The sequence below is a fragment of the Lissotriton vulgaris genome, chromosome 4_1 (assembly GCF_964263255.1).
Source record: "Lissotriton vulgaris chromosome 4_1, aLisVul1.2, whole genome shotgun sequence".
NCBI lineage: Eukaryota > Metazoa > Chordata > Amphibia > Caudata > Salamandridae > Lissotriton > Lissotriton vulgaris.
The window spans coordinates 1,818,514,866-1,818,539,745 of NC_141691.1; the positions used below are offsets into that span (position 1 = coordinate 1,818,514,866).

The window sequence follows — 24,880 nt, forward strand, 5'->3', positions numbered from 1 at the left end:
GATAAAAAGAAAATGTGAAGATATGTTAACTTCTTATTCATGTCTGAATTCAAGCATTCTGGGGGTGCCGCAGCACTCTGTCCGCCCCTAAAACTAGTGCGATGTTTGTACCTGGATATTTCTGGCCAATCTTGTGAGAATTCCAGTGTGTAAAATTCCAGGTGTAGAGTTTCTCACAGAGTATCTAATATCATTAAACAATCATTTTTGACTTGCTGCTTTAATTAAATAAACAGAAAACACTGGGCAGCTCCTCCAGCACCAATATTCAATTGTATCTTTTTCAGTTCCTTTGAATTCCTGCACCACAGGTTTAGCATGCACAAACAAGTAGTATACAGTGTTGTAGAGTCCTTTCTAGTCTACCAAACATGTACTGGAGAGAGGAAAGCTAATTAAAAGCAACAATGAGACAACCTGCTGAGAGCAGTAATTGCAGATTTTATGATCTTGTATCAATCTTCTGCAATGAAGAATTCCTTCTACTGCCAAGATCTTTTTTCACTTCAATTTTCTTTTCCACCAAGATGAGATAAATATACTGTATAGCCTTGTTAATACCTTCTCAGATGCAAACTTGGGTCAAATCTCTTGGGTCATGAGTTTGCACGACAAAACTAAGAGCAGATTAACGGTTTGATTTGGAGATTTGTGTAAAAGCTAAATGTACATATTCACAGACAGTGCAGTACATTTTCTTTTGGTGGGTTTACTCCCAGTGGAATTATTGCCATACTACAACATGGCATTGGTAATTCTACTACCAGGGAGCCAATCATCATCAATTCCACTTTGGTATGATATGACACTTGTACACAGATTATCCAAAATTTACTTTGTGTACTTATCAACAATATGTATGTATCCCTGTGCCAAAATTAACCACTTTCCCCAAATTACTTACATTTAGTTCTGCATGATTCCATGTCAAAGATCACTCCTACCAACTTCTATTGCGCTTATTAGACCTATTTTTTCCATGTTTATTTAAAAACATTATGGATTTTATGTGTTTATCATCATTTCATTCTGTTTGAATCTCAAATTCTATTTTTTCAACTGTATTGTTGCTTAAAATGTTCATACTTTTACATGTCTATCATTGAAACTTGACCTTGACATACTCTACTAATATGTGAGCTAGGAATTCTTTTTAAAAATCTTAGGCTTGTGCTATTCCCTCACAGATCTGAAACGATGCACATATGCATTTCTAGATATTTAAGATATAGATGCCCTTTACAGTTAACATAAAGAAGGATAAGGTGCAAAATCTAATTATAGTTTGTATAGTTTGGTACTTCTGTTAAATGTAAGATGCAACTTCATCTACATAAAAACATTATAACAACAAATTAAAAAATAATGAAAGTAATATAAAATGGCTAATAAATACATTTACAGATAATACATTATGAGAGGGCTGCTTGTCCCCATAACATTTGTATACAGTTTCTGCAGCATATATAGGTGTATGTAGATTCAAACTCTCTAAATAAACTGTTCTACTTAAAAATATACCTTTGGCTAATTACTGTATGCCTTTATGATCACTGTTCACCAATTATCAGTTTTTCTAAAGGCTCCTTTGTAAGTTGAAAAAGTACTTTGCACACTGAAAGAGTGCTCACCTTGGTATAGGATGTGGAATCCCTGTTTATTCTGAGAGTAATCACTGTGAAAGTATAAGCTGGTTTCATGAGTTGTACTGAACAGTGACGTTGGAAGTTGTGGACCACTCAGTCTCCCAATTACAGTTCCAGTTTCTGTAGAACCACTTCTCACCTCCAGATAATCATGGATGGTCTCAGTAGAAAAATTTAAAAACTGCAAATGTACACCTAGAAATAAAATAACAAAATTCATGTTTTTACTGATAGTTAAAAACGTGACTAGACGATGATTGTGGTTATTATACCCTTCACTCTGTTGAACTCACAAACTCCATTATAGACTGTCAAGTTAAGATCTAAAGGAATATTCTGCAGCAGATGTCCAAGTACGCTTTTGCTTTTTATTACATATTAAGAGTCATAATTTGCTTTGCTAAACAGATAGAGAAGTGTGTGATGCACTAATTACCTTAGACAAATATTTGTAAATTACAAGATGCATGTAATGTATCCTTCACCAGTACAGAGAACACCTCATTGGTGGATAGCAGTAGACACATTATTTTAGTTATGTGACAATTTACTATGATTAGCCTTTTTTTAAGTCATACACCAATGGAGAGAAAGTTACATAAATAATATTATTGTAATATAAATAATACTCTGATGCACTGTTAAATCAGTCCTCATGTTAATTGTTAGAAGTAGAAACTGTGCATCTCTGAAAACCTAAAAGAGGATATACCAGGGGTAAGGTGACTTGCAACCCCGGTGGAGAGACTCCTCGTAGCTCCATCTATGGGGTGGTTGTAACAAAAAGGGGAAACTTATCAATTAAGCACCAGGCAGAAATGATGCTAAAGAATGTGCAGACTGCCACTTGTTACATTTTGGATGTACTTGACAGATGTGGTAAGTATAATAATATAAAGAACCATCATTTGTAAGTGTGTATGACTTTTTAAATGTACAATAGAGAAAATTAAATGCTAGTATTACTATAAGTGTTCATGAAAAAGTCCATACTTGAATCTCTGATGCTTCTAAAATGTAAAGTAGCAAAACCACAAAATAATGCATCACTGCTGTACCTTAAATGTAATGTACTATTCTAAAGCCTTTAAAGAACAATCTTTACATAACTGAAATGCTACAAGACCACATACCAAACCCTATTGGGAGCTTAATTGTCCATGTGCAATCTAAGCTGCTTGGGTAGTTTCCAGGAAATCCAGGGCTGAGAATCACTCCACTGAAGTCATCCATTGCACCCCCACATTGTGCTGAAATTAACAAGCAGAAGAAGTAATGCGTGATATTTTACTCTATTCAAGAAATAACTTAGGCAAAAAGGGCTAAGTTTCAATTACATTTCAAACATGATCTGCCATTTGTCTGCTATTGTTCTTAAGAGTTTACAAAATCTACTCTTTTCAAAATTAAATATATATATATATATGCATTTAATCGTATTATTGTTGCTGTGATTATTATTGTTTTAGAATTGTTACAATTATGATTACCATTAAATTGAGCACAGCTCATATTAAGGTTTGTGTTGCTAACTTTGTTATTCTTATTGCTATAGTTGTTAACAGTTGCAGTAGAATCATTAATAATTAAAAATAGAACCTGCTACACCTAGATAATAAAAATAGAAAAGGTTAATTGGATCCAGAAGGCAATATAAAATTAAGGAATATGTTGATTGGATACTTTTTTAATTCATCCCATCAGCAATAATTAAACTGAGGCTCTAGTACATATGGCATACTGTGGTGCTGATATACATAGTCAAGACAAAGTAAAGTATCATCCCATGCTAGGGTGCAAATACATTTTTGTAAAAAGTAAAACTTTGGCACACAAATATGAGTTCACCAACTGTGCCATTCTGGTACATGTGATGCTTAAAAAGCCATACATGTTTTAAGCACTTATTTTATGACCAGCAAATTTGGCGTTCACTTAATCCTGTGCAGGAAATGGAAATGGAAACAAAGTGTTACCACTGGTGAATTTACCACAAACTGGGCAGACACAGCACTTTACACTTACTTATCCCTTTGTGTCCATGAGGGGAGTGTGGATGCACACCAAGAATTCAAAATTCAGGAATTGTTTAAAATAAAGGTAAGGAGAGCTACATGTCAACAGGTCAGACATTTGTCAATCAGATCTTTGAATAATGCAATGTTTTAATATTTTAAATATAAAAGTAATAATATTTGAAAATATACAACTACTTCATGCAAAATCAGATTTACATTTTTTTCCTAAAATATTAATCCAGTTTATTTAACCTGTTTCCAATTGTTCGAATCCAAAGTGAATTTTCACTAACACAGAAATTGCTTTTGAAGTGTACCCAAAAACCCAATAGGCCTTTTCACAAAGGTATTTGGAGGTCATAAAAAGTGTACCCATATAGTAGTTGCATAGTCTTACTCCCAATTTGTAAAAGTGCAAAGAGGGTAAAGTGCTTTAATATGTACAAATTGCATATTAATATTCCCTGCGTATTCTCATTTTGAATGTTTTGTAATTATTTCAATGAAGCATGAAAGAGTACATAAAAGAATACTACAGGATTATGTTTTTAATACTTCAAATATACTATTTAACACATTCCAAAATTACTTTGAGAATATAGTCAAAACTTGTATTATATTTTTTCATAACCAAAATTTTTCAAGCATGTTTTTTCAACAGATGGGAAACAAATTTGACATCTGGATGAAGATAGCGGTGACAAAAAAATGTAGTAATACTTTTCAAATTCTGGGGCATATTATCAAGCCTGTGCGCTAAAATTATCGCCGCTTTATCGGCCGAAAACGGCCGATAAAGCGGCGATTATGGGCTTCATAATATGCTCTGTGGAATTCCAATCGAAGCCCATGTTAGATGTCTTCACATCTAACATGTGCTTCGATTGGAATTCCATAGAGCATATTATCAAGCCCATTATCGCCGCTTTATCGGCCGTTTTCGGCCGATAAAGCGGCGATAATTTTAGCGCACAGGCTTGATAATATGCCCCATTGTTTTTTTACCACATGCAATTTTTGAGCACTAGCATCAAGTGAATATTTGACTCTGAGATTGTGTGCAGTGAAAAGCTGAAGTCTAGAATTCTATTGAGACTGCTAAGACCTTTATACCTTTCAGATCACTAATATTTGCACTACCTTTTTGGATCAGTGTTCAAGCTGCAAGCACTCCACCCCGGACTTACTATTTCTATTATCATCATACTCATCAAAAATGTAGTAGTGGTAGTCGTAGTAGTAGATGATACATCATACGCATTAGACATTTCTATTGTTATTGCTTTTCAGCAGAATTAGACACTATTATATTAACTATCATCTTAAACATAATCATTGTTGAATACAAGGCAACTGCTACCTGGAACTAATAAACAAAAATAATATTCTGATATGAACGCATATAAGAAATTCACCAAGAACACATTAAATCTCCTTAAATTACCTAAGCAAATAGGAATAGGATAATTCCACCTCCTTACTGGTCCTGGCATGCAGGTGATGTGTGAATGCCCCTAAATAAATAACAGAAAAGAGTAATCAATTAGAAGCATTTTCTCACCAAGTACATGCTTCACTGCTTTTTGGGTAAGTTTTTGCTTTAAAAGTACCATATACATACATACATAAAAACTTGTTAAGAAAGAAAGGGATCATCTACGATGCATTGATTTGGTGCTAGGTTTATATGTGCAATTTTTGCTTTGCTTTTGTGTTGATGATAATACACTTCAAGGAAAAACTCTACTACTTACATAATACCATGTGTTGTGTTGTTGGTGCTCAAATTGTAAGTCTGAAGGGAATGCACTCTGAGTCCAACTCATGTTCAAATTCGTAAGAGGATGAGTGGATTTCTATGATTTCACACGAATGTACTTTGAGACTTTATTTGGCATGTCAAGTTTACTATTGCAATTGCTATGTTACTTTTAAAATCTTCCAGTTCTCCAAGAGCGGCCCAACATTCCAAAGAACATGTTTTCTATTTTGTTTGTACTCTGTGAGAAAAGCTAATGACAGCCCAACACCCTGACAAAACACTGAAATTGTCTATTCCCTCGGCCCATCAGGATGAATTTACCAAAATATCAAGGATAATGGACGTGACATCACAGACCCTTTTACCTTATAGACATCGAAGGAAGTGACAACATATGACCTTTGACCCTGAATCTTCCTACTAGACCTTAATCTGGCTGACATTACAATAACGGACAACACTGAAGTTACTTTATTACTGTGTCATTATAAGAAAAATACAAAACAAATATCTTTTTTGAATTCACCTATTTTAGGCTGCTCTCGAAACCTTTTAAAGTAGTGGGGTGTATATGATAAAATATTCGCCCTAACCTGTCCTGAGCAACAATGTACACAGTCCTTTTAAAGGGTTAGAGGTAAGATAGTCTCCCAATCAAAAAATGGGTCAAATAGTACATTTAAAAGTATATTTTTCACATAAACCTACTAAAAAGCAATGGGCTATCAAGGGGCACTCATTAAATATATAAGTTATTTCATGGTCTGCAATGGAAATTAAACCTAATGTACCACAAGAGTTGAGCCCCTTCAAATGTTGGTATGGTTGCCTCCATATGCCCAAATGTACTCCATTGTGCCTGGGCCAGCTTTTTGCCATGGGTGTCCCCTATAAGCCATGGTTGTCCCCTCATGCCAACAATAATATATAATATCTAGTCCTGGAATGTTATCCATGTAGCAATTGTGACCCTTGTGTCAAAATGTACCACAAGTACGATAGGGCCAGCATTCTAACATGTTTGTCCCCCTCCTATATGCCCCACCTGTCATAGTTTATGCCAAGAATCACCTCCAGTGTGCTAGCATGAACATGTTTCCGTTGGTGTCCCATTCTAAAAATGACCTCCAGTATGCCTGTGCCAGTCTTTTGCCATGGATGTCCCACATATCAAGTATTAACTCTAGTATGCCACTCTAATTGTCCTCACTATGCCAACACCAGTATTTTGAAAGGGCTAAAAGCAGACCTGCAAGCATACTTACATCCACTAACTCACACTCATTCTCACCTACTCACTCTTACTCAAGCATTGTCATGCATTGCACTCATTCCTTATCCCTCATGCGCTCAATCTTACAATCACTCACACATTACTTACTCTTATACTGATGAACTCATGTCTACCCGGAAACACTGACTTGCACTTACTCACTCACTCACTCACTCTATCATTCTCACTCACCCTGACTCACTCATACTCACTTACGAACATTTATTCTCATTATAGCCACTCATATCACTGTCTGCCAATTTCACTTACATTAAGACATTCTCACATACATGACATAAACACTCCTGTCACACAGACACACTCTCAGCCACTAGCACGCACACAGCATACATTTAAAAAATGCTTTACTTACCTGATGCTCCAGTGTTTTTAACACTAAAAGTGAATAATATGCAATTATTGCAGAAGCAAACTAAGGGCCCTATTACGAGTTTAGCGGTCCTTGTGTCAGACCGCCAACATAACATTTTATTTTCGAACGGTCTGGCTTAGGAGAGAAACAATGCTATGCTAGCCCATTATAAAACACTATGCTCCTGTATCTAAGGTAGTCTGCCGAATGTGGCTTGGCAGGCATTGCTCTTCAACTAATCAAAAATTGAGGAAAGTTATTTTTCCCAAACCAAGAGATCCCTTAAAGATCTGTACAGTCAGCAAATGTTATAAATGCACCTTGCAGTCTCGGAGGGAGGAACTTAATAAAAAAGCCTGTAAACTCCTTACATTTGCATTGCTCTCAAAGCATTTTGGGAAATCAGGTAAAGGCATGCCCGGCATTACACAATTCTATGCATTAATATTTTCAGCTCAGATTGAGTGAGGGACTTTAAAGGAAGCTACCAATTACCAGCAGTAGATAAGGAACAAGAGATACTTTGAAGAAGTGGTAAGGGCATTAAGACAAAGTTTGGCTGGTAAAGTCATTTTCCAATGGGGTCCCTATGGATTTCATCAAATGCAATATTGATTTATGGGGCCTGCTGCTCACAAATTCGTTAAACTTCTCTATGGGCCCTTTCAACTTTAGTCCCCATTTTCAAAAAAAGGACATTGTATGTCCAACAAATGCTTTTGTCCTAGCTCTCCCTAGGATAGCACAGTTTTGATACTGAGAAGGATTATTTTCAGGCTCTGGTTGTTCATAACAACATTTTTTGCCCTTTTTAATGGCTTTCGTTCGGGCTGGGTACCATGGAGCAATGATTACATTTACCTCTGATTATAGGCAAGTACACTATCGCTAGAAAAAACCCTCTGTACCTGCTTTTATGGACCTTTCAACAATCTTTGATTGCATTAATGGCACCAAACATTGGCTGATGTTCTAAGATTTGGGGGTGGATAAGGCTTTAGGGAATGATTTATGCATCTTGTACAAAAACTTAGCAGCCAAGGTTTGATTTCGCCCAATGGGAGAGCCCTTCGTACTCTTGTGGTGTCTTTTGTAAATTTTATGAGTTAGCTAGACCGTGTTACAAATTTTGGTAAGTCACACATCATGGCTTGTGGCCCAGGAAGGATAAGTGCCCTCAAACTAACAATAGACAGCCAATCACTGGGCCTTGTGAATAGCTTTACATTTCTGGGAGTTGTTTTAGATGCCCTGGGTTGTGGCAATGATGGACCAGATATTCCTGTCTAAAACTAGGTCAGCAAGAGCAATATCAAACCTTCCCCACTTAGTGCGAAGGGTAACCATGGCCCCCCAAATGAACCTATATAATGACCAGTGTGCCCCAACCCCATACCCTAGAGACTGAAATATGTAGGCAGGTTCTTTCCATCACTCCACTACCTCTCATTTCATTATCCAATCAGAACTCAGTTTACAGTATATCACGGAGCGGGTGGAGCGAGTAGAGTTTCCACCTCTCTTGCTGTGGGTTGCAATATGGGCAATTAAAGGAGTTCAGTCTGAACAGGGACATCCTATGGGATTGCCTTCGTTTGGAGAAAGGTTTGTCAATCCCATGGCTGGGCTTTGTCCAACATATCTTTTTTAGTCACCATGCACCCTTGTTAAAGGTGATAAACAACTAGTTAAGTGTTGGTTCTTCGAATACAGTCAATCACAGAGGTTAGAAGTAGAACTGACTAAAAGCTCAAAGCTCACTACAGGAGTAAATTATGTTTTTAGCCACAGTTGAACCTGAATTGTATTTAACACTGGAAATATCTTGGTGTGAGAGATTTCTTCTTTTTCCTTTTAGAGCAAGCACAGTGTGGAGCCTTCTGTGTTTTGGGAGGGGCAGAGTGCCTTTTGGGCAAGTGCATCTGATTGCCTTTGTGACAGGCTGTCCATACGATTTTGCCTCATTCTATGTTTATTGTAATTTCTATAGATTGTTCTTTCAGCTTTTTTCAAAGCCTACTTTCATACCCCAATTGTTTTGTGAGCACAGGGATGCGCTACAATACTTTTAGAGGATTCAAATATCTGCTTGATAGTATGTTCTGTTTAAAGGTGGCTTTAAATATGAGGGAAATGTGGAGGGAGGATTGTTGCTATTCTATAGTTATAGAGACGAGTTTATAAGGACCTTCTTATGGACTCCGGAGGGCTTTGATACCCACATAGCCTTTTACCCAGCAAAATATCCCAGTGAACATTTAATTAATTTTTATGTACTGTATGCGTGTTGCATTTTGCACTCATTGTATATTTTCCTTATTATTTTATTCTTTTATCCATAATGTGGTTTAACCAACATGCTCTCTGTATGTGATGAATTTTTTTCTTTTATGGTTTCTTTGTGATCAAATAAAGGTTGATTGAAAAAATATACACAATTATTTACTTTTAGCATAATTAAAATGTAGCTAAAAACAACAGGAGCAAAGCCATTTCTGTATTTTTCTTGCCACCTCCGAGGTCAGAAATCACAAAGGCAGTGTCAGGGTCAGTAAGCAAGCCAAGGCCATTGGCTAGTGCAAAATTACTCCAATGCCAACCTGGAAGGGACTTAATCCAATCCTTGGTTGGATTAACTCCATGACTATATCTGGGGGAGGGGGAGAGTTGTCAGATATGAGGTTGTGATTGCCCATAGTTGTAAGCATGCTTGATGGCATTCACAAACCTACAATGTAATGATTCACATTTTGTTATGGCTACTTTCCACCCAATGTATGCCTTCCCAGTATCCTTTGGTGAACTTGCCAGGTATTAATGAGGTAATATCTGCAGTACACTTACACTTCAATAAACTAATGTTTTGAATTCAACCTGATGTGTTCTTGCACCTATAGGTTAATTATAGTGATAAGGGTTTAAGCTTGTCTTTGCATAGTGTTTATTCAGCTGTGAACATGGCGAGAGAACTACCACATCAAGTATTTTTTATATCATATAAATATTTTTGATTGTGCGCTAAAATATTCATGATACATCAAAGAAGCTGGTCTAGTCAATATGCAAAGGTGTGTGCTTGGCGCTAGGCTGTCTGTTTCTACACCAGAGCTGGGAAAGACAGCAGCAGCAGACCATAAATAGTACAAATGTCTCTGAACTGCCTACTTTCCATTTCACAACTTTGGTTCCTGGACTGTGCCCCACTCTATTTAGTTAATTGGCACCTTAATATAATATTCATAGTATTTATGTTAAGCTAAACCATTCTCTACTAAACAATGATTTTTAATACACCACCAAAAAGAAAATGTGGCAAAACAATTAGCCAGATTCAGACAAGTCATAATTCTGAAAACTGTGCTGGCCTAATCTTATTTGTAGAGAATAAGAGAGACAAAATAAATTGCCTTTCTTTCACCCCTGAAGATCATCTTTATGGTGCCTGTTAGAACTGGCATCCTTGCCCTGGTATTCCTCCAAACCTTTTGCCTTTACTACATTATTTTTGCTGAATGTATTGTTGTCTTTAGGACTATGTGTTCTTTATACCTGCTCTCTCTAAACTCTCTTGTGGATTTAAGTTACTACGCATTTACTCCCTTATTTTTGCTGAACTTATTTTTATTGGCTTGAGGACTATGTGCTCTTTATTCCTGGTCTCTCTAAAGTCTCTTGTGGAATAAAGATATTATTCCTATATGGTCCTTACTGGGACTGAACGCGACAATATTAACTTTCTATGCTTGAAATACAACTTTACAGAAAAGCTTCAAATCTCCTTCACTATTTGCTGCATTGCACAATAATCTAATTGCTTGTATTACTGATAATTTTACCTGTTGAGGAGAGTTGTTAACACATGTCATATAGGAGCTTATTTTTTTAGCTCGAATATCTACATTGAGTTCACATATTTTAATGCATTCAATAAACACACAATTCCAGGATGTTCTCTTCTCCTGCCAGCCTCCCCTGCAGCTTCCACATAGACTTATCTCTATGAACAATAACTGCTGCCTGACAAGCAAAAAGCAATATCAGTAATAAAATTCAGAAAATCCATTAACAAGGCTGTTTCACAACTGTTGGTCATGCTTCTTTCAATGTTACTGAATTCTTCAGTCCAAAAAAGCTCAACAGTAGACAGCTGCACTTTATAAATTCCATGAACTGCTAATCACTTCACATAATACATCACTGTTTTATGACATCATTAATAACATCACTGCAACATCAGAAATTACATCATTGATTACAACGCTGTGCATGGCAGGAGTGCCAGTTATAGTTACTTTAGGGGATAAGACATTGATAATTGAGAGAATTATAAATGGGGAATTTCAGTGGTTTTATTAGGTTAGAACAGTATTTTGTAACTGACTTTTCCATCTAACTATATCGTCCTTTAACCTTTGTTATTTTTTTGTGAATTTCTGTTTTTATTTTAATATAAAGTAAGATAATATTATTTATCTCAAGTAAATATAACTCTTGCTTTAAGTTAACTATAACTCGCTCCCTCGCTTTGTAGTTTTCTCATCATTAATTTCACTGCAAATGTTGCTGTGATATTATGAACTATGCCATAGAAGATTTCATGACTGATGTTATATGTGGATAAATAGCAGTGCATGGCGAGGGTGTGAGTTATAGTTACCTTAGAGCACAAATTATAATGACTTCAGATTACATTTTCACCTAACTATAACTTACTTTATGTCACAAAATAACGTCCCCTTTGGACCAATTCTAAGCAGACAGAAAACCTTGCATATATATCACACACTACTCAATTCAAATTTTCATACTAGGCAGCAAACATGATGATGTAAGAATAGTCAGAAAATTATAAAAAAGTATACAATTTATTATGCCATTAAAAAATTCACAATAAAAAAAGATAAACAGTATATCCTAAGATAATACATGCAGAAATAGTCACAAGGTGGGAACAAAAAATTAACACATTGGTTAAAAAATGCAAAGGGATACTGTGGTCTGACTTATGTAAATCCTGCCCCAATTTTGTAGAAATATCTTTGAATTGGAGACGTTATCTTAGTCCAATGATTTAGTTTATCCCAGTATGCTCCAATTTTGTAGAAATATCTTTGAATTGGAGACGTTATCTTAGTCCAATGATTTAGTTTTTCCCAGTATACAAGAGCATCGACGCGTTTCGGCTTTGGCAATTAGATTTAACAGCCAACACCTTCATCAGGATAAAATTTACAACATTCCCACAATATAAGGATAATCTCATTATTACGATGTCAGGCGAGTTACAGAACCCCACATTGACGGAGGCACACCTTTTATGAGCAGACTGCTAGCGGTCTTGCATTTTGGGAGGAAAACCTTATCGGAGAAGAAAGGCCATTGTTTGCAACGTTTGTTTACGTGCAACTACGATTGAATTAAGCTCTCGAGAAAAATCATTGACAAGATTTACCCTGATAAAGCTCCTAGAGTCGGATATTACATTGAAGTCCATTTGGTGGCAGCAATAGAAGGTGTGTTATTTGTTCACCTAACTTGAGATTTCATATTGGAAGGACCTAAAAAGTCCTGACATCGTAATAACGAGATTATCCTTATATTGTGGGAATGTTGTAAATTTTATCCTGATGAAGGTGTTGGCTGATAAATCTAATTGCCAAAGCCGAAACGCGTCGATGCTCTTGTATACTGGGATAAACTAAATCATTGGACTAAGATAACGTCTCCAATTCAAAGATATTTCTACAAAATTGGAGCATGATTTACATGAGTCAGACCACAGTATCCCTTTGCATTTTTTAACCAATGTGTTGTTTTTTTGTTCCCACCTTGTGACCATTTTCTGCATGTATTATGTTAGGATATACTGTTTATCCTTTTTTATTGTGAATTTTTTAACGGCATAATAAATTGCATACTTTTTATAATTTTCTGACTATTCTTACATCATCATGTTTTCTGCCTAGAATGAAAATTTGAATTGAGTAGTGTGTGATATATATGCAAGGTTTTCTGCTGCTTAGAATGGGTCCAAAGGGGATGTTATTTTGTGACATACTGTCTTTTGGAACCCTACCCCTTTGGTATTCAGGGTCACCCAAAACAATGTTCATCATTATTGACTACTCAAAAAATATTTAAGAATGTTTTATTAAACTACACGTCTGTGATTCTTTCTTTTTAGTAGTTTTTAATATTACATTTTTGGAGTGGAAAATGAGAAAATAAGGAGTCTGAAATACACAATTTTCACTCCAAAAAATCTCTTTTTTTTACTTTTTAACATTTTACACCCCTAAATATATTAAAAATAAAACCAAACAGATACAGACCTTGTAATTTATGGGATATACTGTATCACATAAACTACAGAGAGGTCCTTGGAGGCTCTGCAATCCTAGCTGTAGATTAAAAGCACAAGCCTGAAAAATGCAAAAAAATATATGATAAGTTCTCCAGGTGGTCACAGTCTGAATGATCCAGGAAACATACTTTTTTCTTGCGTTGCTGGGTACTGCAGAACTCCCTACAGTCCCACTGCAACATTAAAAAACATGCTGATGTCCCTGCCTCTTCTAGGGACATCTCTAAAGCACACTGTACCACAATTGCCCTCCCAGGGCAATATGAGGCACTCCTTGAAGGAGTAGTGAATATTATATGAGCGGTTGTGGCCGCTCCTTTATTATTCACTTCATTAATTGTTTTATTTTGTTTGTGGCTGTCCTGGCATTTTCTTTTTAAAAGGTCATGGGTCCTGGTGCCATCCCAGGGCATGACACAACTTCTCCTTAATTTTTCTTTTGCTCCTGTGGGGTTGGAGTGATGCAAAGCAATTCCCTACCCAAAAGTGTGAGCAGGGAAACGCTGTGTTCTCTCACTGACGAGAGCAGCTTTGTGCTCCTGTCTGCTGAGAGGACCTTGCATTTTCTCTGCCTGCGCTCGCGGGAAGGGAAGTAGATGGTGCACCTTGGTTGGGGACCCCAAAAAACAGTCATTAAACAACCCTGTAGGATGGGACCTTTGGGCCATTCGATGGCTCAGGAAAGAGGAATTTAAAGCCCCCTTCCTCTTCGGTTAATTTACCAGCCTGTGGGGGATGGGGTCCTCGGGCCTCTCTTAGCATGTGGAGGGGGGCCACACAGTTCCCCTACCCTCTAATTTAGTTAACAGCCTGGGGTCCCTGTGGCCTCCCCAGGCCCATCGAGGGGACATGCGGCCAGATCCCTTTCACTTAACCTACTAGCATTAGGTCAGGGACGGCCCTCTCCCCTTCAATTTAGTCAACGCCCTTGGGACGGGTCTCCTGACCCTGTGGAGGGGGGCCAGCTAGCCCCCTTCCCTTCAGTGTAGTGACTGGCCCTGTGGGATGGGGTACCAGGGGCCTCGTGGAGGCCTGGGATGGTGGACCACATGGGCCCCTCCCCCTTAACTGTATGGTGCTCCTCCCCCCTGGCCCTGGATCACGGGGGTTATTTTACAATTCGCGGGAGCCAACACTTTTTTAAATTAAATTTTGGTGATGGATTTGTGGTTCCTCCATAAATATGCTGCAACATATTTAAAAAAAAATGTTTTGGGACTCAGGTTGGTTCCCCATCAACACTAGTCATTGGGTGTCAGGGTATTCCTACCATGTCCCCTATGTCTTTTGTACAAAAAATTTTTAGTACTCAGGACTGTGTCCTGAGTCCTTAGATGACTGTCACCACTTCCTGGTTGAGGTGGTGGCAGCCAATCTAATCTCATCTTGAGATCTGTCCGGATCCGCAAAGCTTCACGTCCTTAGATATACAACATTTTTTAACATTCATTGCTCAAAAACTACTAAACAGATTTATAGTAAAATACAAAAACACTCATTCTGGACCAAGATCTAGCTTTCTGCCAAATTTGGTGTAAATCCGTTTGGCGGTTCAGGCTGTCATCGTGTCTAAAGTTCATATAGGAAAATGAATAAGGGAAATGCCTTGTGGGACCTCCCTTTTTTACTACCATTTGACAGATCACAAAGAAACTTTCCATGCATAAAGTAGACAAAAAGTAACATTTTTTTAGAGTTTTATAGAGATGCTGCAAATGGCAGCAAAGTTATTCGGAACACAAAAAATGCATTTCCTATGGAAATAAAATCCTAACTATACAAATATGAATAAAGTAAGGCTTAATGCCGAGCCGTGAGGCACTCCAAATGCTGCCTCATGATTTATGGATGAGAATGGGGGTGTACACACTTCTTGGCTTCTAATATTCAGGAATGAGGTCAGCCACTTCAAGGCATAGCCTCCAATTCCAATGGATTAAAGGTGTGTCAACAATCTCTCATGGGGAACTGTATCAAAGGCCACCAATAAAGCCAACATGATCAGGACGGCCTTTCCCCCTTTTTCCAGCAAAATATGTTAGTGTGTGTCACTCCCACTCCCAAAGGAAAGACCAGCACTCTCGTTAGAGGTAAATCCTCAGATTTGGATTATAATTGCACAATACAAACAAATACTTTTCGGCATTGAGCCTTTGTCAGTGTCAATGGCCGCCACCCTGACAATGTTTTTTATGCTACTCACTCTTCATTGGCAGCATAAAAGGACCGCATTTACAAGCACCTTGCCTGGCTCCATATTGGAACATGCAATTCTGTTCTCAAGCATATATTATGCATTAATAAATATAGCATGCATCACATACAATTCACACAGACGCAGATCAAAATTACATATATGGTTAGCGAGTTCCCAATAGGGAAAGTTATATACATTTCTCAGCTTAATAATATTACATCTTCCTTGCAAAATCTATGACACTTGTATTTGCCCCTTGTAGGCTATATAGCCTGCTCCCACAATTGTGCCCTAAATGTGCAATGGTCGATCTGGTCTCCGGTGTATGTCATCATCTCCCATCATTCATTGTCTCCTGCGGTCACTAGCTATTGTTTATTTCTATTTATGTCCCTTCAGTACTGCCCTGTGCTGTACCACAATCCTTCTAGTGCTATTTATTATGGCTTGTTCCTACTCTTCAGTTGAGTGACACCTCCACCCATCACAGATGTATTGCTTATTCCTCCCCACTGTTGAAGCCTTCCAGTGATTTTGTCTGCATGTCAATTATATAGCATGATTCTAGTCGCCTCAAATTTGGTCTCCCTGTCCCCTCCTTTAACGTCTCTTGATACATGATCTAGACAGAAGCATTGAAGAAGGGACCTATTGCTTTGATGATAGCTGGCAAAATGATGTGCTACTGGGTAATTGACGTCCTTATTGCTTATCGCTCTCTGATGTTTCAAAATGCGTACCTTCACTGAGTGAATGGCGCTCCCCACATATCGTAGATCACACGGGCAGACTAGACAGTAGACTATATATGTAGTGTTGCAGTTCATACATTTTCTAATTTTCTTCTCTTTGGCCAGGTCTTTGATCTTATAAGAACTCACTCAGTTACTGATGATGCAGGCCTTACATCTTCCACATAGAAAAAAGTCAGTAAGAGACTGCAAGTTAGACTGCTGTTTGTTGGCCTATAAATGGCTCTTTACCATCTGGTCTCTTATTGATTGTACTTTCCTGAATGTCATCTGGGGGTGTGATGGGAGATCTCGACCGATCACTTAATCTGATATCAAAATTCTCCAATTTCTTTGCAGAATATTTCTCACCTTACTTGCAGCATTTGAGTAACTAGAAATCATTCTAAAATTATTGGTCTCCTTACTGCCATCTTTCCTCTGTTCCTCCTGAAGCACCTCTGCCCTTTCCTTTCCCTCAACTTTCTTTTGCGCATCTTTTAAGACACCCTTTCGATATCCTCTCACTTTAAACCTCAAAACACTCTCTCTTGCTGCTTGTTGGAAATCACTATCTTTCGAGCTATTTCGCTTGATTCGCAGTAGCGCCCTATATGGAATACTCTTTATTAGGTTAAACAGGTGACTACAGGTTCCATGCAGCAGTGAGTTACCCGTTGTTGCTTTCCTATGGAGGTCTTGTTTGGATCTTATTGTCACTCACAAATATTCTCAGATCTAGGAAATTCACCTGAGAGGCACTTATCTCAAAGGTGAATTTGAGATTCAAACTGTTGTCATTATGGCGAGTAAAATATCATTTAGCAGATTCTTCAGTCACTTTCCATATTATGAAGAGGTTGTCAATATATCTCCTCCAACAAACGATCAGGTCCACCCATTCGTCCATGGTATTGGTCCAGGCCACTTGCTTCTCCCACCAGCCCACGAACAAGTTTGCGTAGATGGGGGCAAAGCAAGTGCCCATCGCCATACCCCATATTTGTTTGTACCTTTGATCCTGGAAAATAAAGTTGTTATTGTTCAAACAAAAAGTCAAAAATGTAAGCAGCATATCGCTGTGCTCCAGGTACTTCAGGGGTCATCCTCTCAAAAAGTACTGAACTGCTTCCAATCCAGCTCTGTGCCTGATGCTAGTATACTAAATCATTACAGCCAGTGTGATCATGAGACACAAAAGGGAATAGGATATGATCCACACATGGGGACATATTCTAAGGCAGGCGCCCTATTGATGTGACGATCTGTCACCCTGAGGGATTTGTCTTATCTTTATGGGCCTTGGGTAGATGGTAAAAGGTTGGTATCCTTGGGTGCTTATTTTGCAAGTAGTACAATTCCTCTGTGGATAGTATACCTTTACTGTACCAATTCAAAACTAGTTCTCCAAATGCCTGCACACTTTCTATAGGCTTCTTTCCAAAAATTAGCTCTTGTTTGCAACACTATATTTCCTCCTTTGTCGGAGGGTTTCACCACTGCTGACCGATCCATCTGTAAGTTCTTTAATGCTTGTCTCTGAGCATATGTTGTGTTCCATCTCTTTGGTCCTTTCTCCCCCTGTACTTGTAGGGTTAACAGTTCTTTATTAATGTTCTCTGTGAACACATCAAGGGCATCCATAGGTATTTGCGGATAGAATTTTGAAGATGGCCTGAAGGAACTTGGAGCGCCTATCTGTGTTATCCCTAGATCCTCAATTCTATCCATTATCTCTCTTCTCTTTCTCTCTTGTGAACTCCCATCGTTTCAAAGTTCTTCAAAAACCACCAGGGTGTCCAAATCTCGTATTGTGATGATATTCATGTCCTCTTGCGGTAATCCTCTGTTCATTCTTGTCTGTCTAGAAGTTCTCATTTGAAGTATTTATACAGTTTGACCTTCCTCAAGAACTATCTATTCATGTTTGTGTGTATTCAAAGGTTTCAGTCGGACAAAATGTTAGTCCAAATCTGAGGACCTACTCTTCATTTGTCTTTAATTTCCTTGGTGTCACGTTTAGGATGGTGATGTGTCACTCATTGTCTGTAGTTCCTGCCCCTTCTGTTTCTGGTGTTCCAGGCTACTCCATCGTTTTTGTTGCTTCCACCTGCCCCGTCTCCTTGTTCTGTGGCCTTCGGCTCTGGTGGTCTTCCCTTTCCTCCTCTCATCCAGGTCTGACATATTAGGCTGAATTCTTCGTGGAAAACGGTGTTGAGCAACCTTATTTGGTCCAGTGTTGTCTCCTACCGCTTCGTATTGCTCTGCATCTGTCACTTCTGATTCTGAAGTTTCACAGTGCTCTGCCACGGTCCGTTTCATGGTTCTCAGATCCTGCCTCGGAGCATCATATCTCCTGGCAAACATCAGAATCCTTCCTAGTCTCAAAAAGAAGGAAGGAACATGGCTCAACACGAAAGGCTTTGTGAAATGCCATATGTGCAAAGCCTGCCAAATTGCCAAATAAATAAAGGAGATCAAGATGAATGACAACAGAGTTTGGGAAATCCGTCAGCTGATAACGTGTAAGACACAATACACAGTATATATAGTGGAGTGTCCTTGTCCACTAAAGTATGTGGGAAGTACCATCTTGGAGTTAAAAAAACGAATCTTGGAACACATAAGGGCCACAATACACAAGAACCGAGCCAATGCTGTGGCTCAGCATATGAAGCGCTATCACCAGGGAGACTGGAAACAACTGAGGTTCTACGGTAGTGACACGATCCCGAAACATCAACGAGGTGGGGATCGAGAGCGACAGTTGCGACAAAAAGAATCTCGCTACATTCTGAAACTAAGAACACTGCATCCATTTGGTCTTAACCAATCAGAAGAACTTTAAATTCATTTATAATAAAAGAGCTTCAGTATCATGAAAATGATACCCAGTGAGGAAAAAGAAAAAAAGAAAAAAGAAAGCAATCACATAAAAGAAATAAAAGAAAAAGAAGAACCGAGGGAGCAACAAACGAGTAGAAAACAAAATCTGAAATATAAAAATATAAAAGAGTAACAACAGAAAATGACGTGAGAGGAGAAAACAGGACAGATACATAAAAGAACTAAAAAGGATGGACCCACCAGAGGGCACTATAAAGTAGAGCATCTCAAACAGAAGATAAACATCAATGACAAAGGATAAAACAAGTTGTCACCGATATCCGAATAACAATCTAGGAAATCAGAAATTACCCACTGGAGGGTAAAACCAGAATGCGGAGAAATTCATAACTGAGAAATTGAGAATGAAGTATAACTTTATTGATAAGAACAACGGTTTTCTCCCCATGAAGGGAAAAATATTATGAAGTAGACAAATTTCGTTTAATACAAACTGAACTGGAATGAGCACAATATGTAAAATAAGGACACGTGAGTTAACAGTTAAATGTCACATTCACTTTGCTTCACTGTGAAACACTCGGTTTATTTGTGTATAAGGTTGATAAAAACTACATCCTCCAGAAGGCTCAGGGCCATTCAGACAGCAAACAGGAAATGATGTAATCACTAGTTTGAACTTATATGTGTTTGTGGCCTAGGACCAGGTTGATCGGGAGCAAGGGATAGGTTTCCCGAAACGCGTAGATCTGTGTACGCGTAGATCTGTGTCTGCCTGCCATGATCTCCCAACAACTGAATCATTATATATATATATATATATATATATATATATATATATATATATATATATATATATATATATATATATATATGTATATATATATATATATATATATAAATATATGTATATATATATATATATATGTATATATATATATATATATATATATATATATATATATATATATATATATATATATAATTCACAGAAAAAACCATAGGTTATAGACCATATATAGTTAGGAATTTGCATTTACAAAACCTTGAAAATTCACTGAAAAAACCATAGGTTATAGACCATATATAGTTAGGGATTAGCATTTAAAAAACCTTATTTTACTCGCACAAAACCATTGAAATTCCATATATAGTTAGATGCACTAACTATATATCGCGGACCCGCAATCCACTGCTAATGATGTCACATATTACATCATTCATGACATGGTCAGTGACATCACTGATGACATCACTGATGACATCTCAAATGACATCACTGATGACAACACCCAGTGACTGTATGTTTCTGTAAAGTTAAAATATGTCTTACATATTGAAGAATGAGTGGATGTATAAGTGTCTGGATGAAGGATTTAGTAGGTGCATGACTGACTGTATGAGAGAATGATTAAATGTGTCTCACTGAGTGCATGGGTTAGTGATTAAAGTGTCTTAATTTGGCAATCATTATTTATGTTCTTCTGTAAACTGCTGCATGTTTAAATCAGTAGCTATATCATTAACTATATGGGTTATTGAATGGTTGCCCAAGTATTTGTATGGGAGACTCAGTATGTGTGTGGGTGGCTGGGAGGTGTATAACTCTGTGCATAGATGTGTGAGCAGTTGATTCCCTAGGTGTATGGTTTCAAAAGTGCATGTAGAAACAGCTGTATGGACAGTTGACTGTGTGCATGAGTATATTGGTGAGTGAATGGATATCTCAGTTCTACATGTTAAAGTAAGTACATATGTAAAACACACTCCATGTGAGAGTTGACATATATAAATAACTGAACATAAGAGCCAGTGAATGTGAGAGTGGCTGTATGAATCATTGTGAACTTGTATCAAGGATTGTATAAGAGAGTAAATATGTGTTAGTATATGTTTGAATAAGTAAGGTGTGTATAACTGTATAGTTGAGGAAATGGAGGTGGGATTGATTCTTTGCATGACTGACTAGGTGTGTGGGTAACTCCATGGATGTGTGACAGTCTGTGAGTGCCTGTTTACACTGAGTGTATCTAAGGTTATATTAGAGTCTGAAGATGTATTATCGCATAAATGATATCATCAGTGATGTAATCAGTAATGTCAAATGAGATGTCAGTGATGTCATCAGTGATGTCATTTGAGATGTCATCAGTGATGTCATCAGTGATGTCATTTGAGATGTCATCAGTGATGTCATCAGTGATGTCACTGACCATGTCATGAATGATGTAATATGTGACATCATTAGCAGTGGATTGCGGGTCCGCGATATATAGTTAGTGCATCTAACTATATATGGAATTTCAATGGTTTTGTGCGAGTAAAATAAGGTTTTTTAAATGCTAATCCCTAACTATATATGGTCTATAACCTATGGTTTTTTCAGTGAATTTTCAAGGTTTTGTAAATGCAAATTCCTAACTATATATGGTCTATAACCTATGGTTTTTTCTGTGAATTTCATTGGTTTTTTAAAAGCTAATATCTATAGCTGTAAAATATATTCTTTATTAAGTGACGTATCACGTAGCCCGTGAGACGCCTCAGGATGCATCGCATAACCGTGACGTATCGTCTCTGCAGCGCAAACCAAACCCAAAACGTAAGCGCGCCAGAACACGCTTAAAGATATATATATATTTTTTTAACCTTAATTAGACAAAATCCACACGTGCACATATCATAAACGTTCAAAAAACACAATATGTCGGACTCCCGTTACGCTGCCGGTTAGCTGCCCGGTTAACGTACCAGGAAGCACCTTTACCGCGAAAAATCGCAATTTTTTTTTCACCCCCCAGGGAACTTTAATAGCCCCCTCATCAATCCTAGGGGTTCAGGAGGGGTTTGCCTTACCCCTTTCATTCATTTACACCTTTTTTTTTTCCACCTCTTGTCCCTCGATCCCACAGAGAGACAAGATGGCGGCAGCTCCAGACTGTTTACAATGATAACAGCCAATCAGCTTCTCCTCATACTCCCGTTACACTGCCGGTTAGCTGCCCGGTTAGCTGCCCGGTGCGCGTACCAAGACGCGTCTCTACGGCGAAAAAAACTGGATTTTTTTTATTATTTTTTTTGGGCCCAGCGTGGCTCTATAATATCCCCTCATCAATCCTTGGGGGTCAGAAGGGGTCTACCTTGCCCCTTTCCTTCATTTCCCCCTTTGTTTTGGCCTCCTCTTGTCTCTCGATCCTACCGAGAGACAAGATGGCGGCCGCTCCGGACTGTTTACAATGTTGACAGCCAATCAGCTACTCGTCAGACTCCCGTTACACTGCCAGTTAGCTTCCCGGTTAGCTGCCCGGTTCGCGTACCAAGACGCGTCTCTACGGCGAAAAAATCTGAATTTTTTTTTTTTTTTTTTGGGCCCCAGCGTGACTCTATAATATCCCCTCATCAATCCTAGGGGATCAGAAGGGGTCTACCTTGCCCCCTTTCCTTCATTTCCCCCTTTGTTTTGGCCTCCTCTTGTCTCTCGATCCTACCGAGAGACAAGATGGCGGCCGCGCCGGACTGTTTAGAATGTTGACAGACACCGGAGAGCCAATCAGCTTCGCTTCGCAAAGTTCCGATACGCGAAAAGTAAGCGGACCGGAGCGCAGCCCGGAGCGCTGTTACAGATATATATCTTGTTTTAAACGTTAATTTCTCAAAATTCACTGAAGCACATATATTGAGACATAGCAAAGGCACATCGGGCTAACAGTCCCTACAATTTTGCCAAGTTTCGTGGAAATCCATTCAGCCGTTCGGGCTAAAAGTGAGTCCAACCGCCCTATGGAAATTAACATGGGAAAAACGCGTTTTGGGACCCCCCTTTTTTCTTGGCCCCCCCTTGACGACCCCCCCCCAAATTTCCAGGAGCTGCTCAGAAACAAAATGTGCCATTTTCCTGAAAATTTCAGCCAATTCCGTCCACAAACGCCAAAGTTATTAGACATAGAATTTTCAGAAATCCCATAGGGAAAAAATCCTAACTATATATACCTACTGGCTATCGCCAGTAGGTAATATATATATATATATATATATATATATATATATATATATATATATATATATATATAAATGATTCAGTTGTCAGTTGACAGACTCTTGATTTCTGCAGCAGCCGCTGGAAGTTTTATTTTTTCATATTTTTATAGTGCTATACTGTGTCCACTACCAAACGCGTTTCGGCGATCCCGGTCGCCTTGCTCGCTGGTAACGCTGTGCTCACACCCCCCCTGGTTTTGAATTGCATTACAACTAATTGCTGGCCATTACCATTGCATGAACATAGTAAACAGACTTTACGTATACATATGTATAAAGTGGAAATGCATTTTTATACAAAGACAAACTCTATTTCCGAGAATTGTCTAAAAACAACTATACAATACATTTCGGTTTCTAACTAAAACACGTCATTAAAATATGTACATCATTTTTTTTTTAAACGTATCAAATACATAAATTTCTGTGTTTTAAAATAACGAAACCGATTGATTCTCTGTGCAAATACGCTTTGCATGATGTAAACAAATGCGACGGTTTACGATTAAACATTCTGCATTTGTTTATTACATCCCCATATTTATTTGGATGGCCAGCAAAATTTTTGTGCAAAAAACAAAACATCTAGTGCATATTTAAAGTGCTTAATGTACTTGTGTGACTCCCGGCGGGAAGTAAAAGTGATTCTCTAAATAGTTTGTTCATAAAACTAGGTAGGGTCATGGTTAATCGGGCAGATTTGTTTATCAGTAGATCTGTTTTTTGTTATCGGCACAAATACCTTATGTAGACTCTACTTACAATCTTCAATTCCAGCAATAGACATTTTCAACATACAGTGATCATCAGCAATATACAATATGCAGTGACTATTTCAAAAACAGTGATATTACGTTCCATAGGTTATCCACAATTTAGATCTATAGGGCTTATTTGATCAAGATCCCTTGATATATATATATATATATATATATATATATATATATATATATATATATATATATATATATATATATATATATATATATATATATATATATATATATATATATATATATATATATATATATATATATATATATATATATATATATATATATATATATATATATATCCAAAAAGAAAGTTGCCCACATTTAGAGAAGCCACTCACAGGAAGGTTGAACTGCTTTTAATGGAGCAGGCTGCAGAATGCTGTACAAAAAGGTTTGACCCCAGAGTTCAAAGAGCCTGATGCGTTTCGTGCGGGAATCGCACTTCATCAGAGGCATCACTCGTTCCCTGCTCCTGACTGTATCTTTTTTATGTGGCTGGGACCACGTGCACAAAGGGCGTAGGGTCAAAGTAGTCCTTGTTAGTTAAACTTCAGTGAGATGCTCGCAGCAGGGAAATGGATCCAAATGTAAAAACCCCAGTGGGCTGGGGAACACTTTAGGACATAACATCGTGCTCCGTGTTACCTCTCCACTTGCCCTTCCTGTCCCTTGGTGCGCCTCCTCACCAGACGAGGCGCGGGTCCACATCAGAATAGCCGGGCTTCTCCCCGACCGAGGCTGGCCGCTTTATATCCAAAAAGAAAGTTGCCCACATTTAGAGAAGCCACTCACAGGAAGGTTGAACTGCTTTTAATGGAGCAGGCTGCAGAATGCTGTACAAAAAGGTTTGACCCC

The 24,880-nt window shown here is 38.0% G+C and overlaps 1 protein-coding gene across 1 annotated transcript in view; it reads right to left on the reverse strand.

Annotated features, from left to right (window-relative positions):
• Window positions 1-24,880, reverse strand: part of CSMD3 (CUB and Sushi multiple domains 3) — a 2,596,150-nt gene that overhangs the window by 478,329 nt on the left and 2,092,941 nt on the right. Inside the window, exons 40-42 of the mRNA XM_086918068.1 lie at window positions 5,109-5,178; window positions 2,780-2,896; window positions 1,632-1,841 (exon numbers count right to left, since the gene is read on the reverse strand). Of these exons, the coding sequence (XP_086774194.1) occupies window positions 1,632-1,841; window positions 2,780-2,896; window positions 5,109-5,178 (397 nt within the window). The remainder of the gene's footprint in view (window positions 1-1,631; window positions 1,842-2,779; window positions 2,897-5,108; window positions 5,179-24,880) is intronic.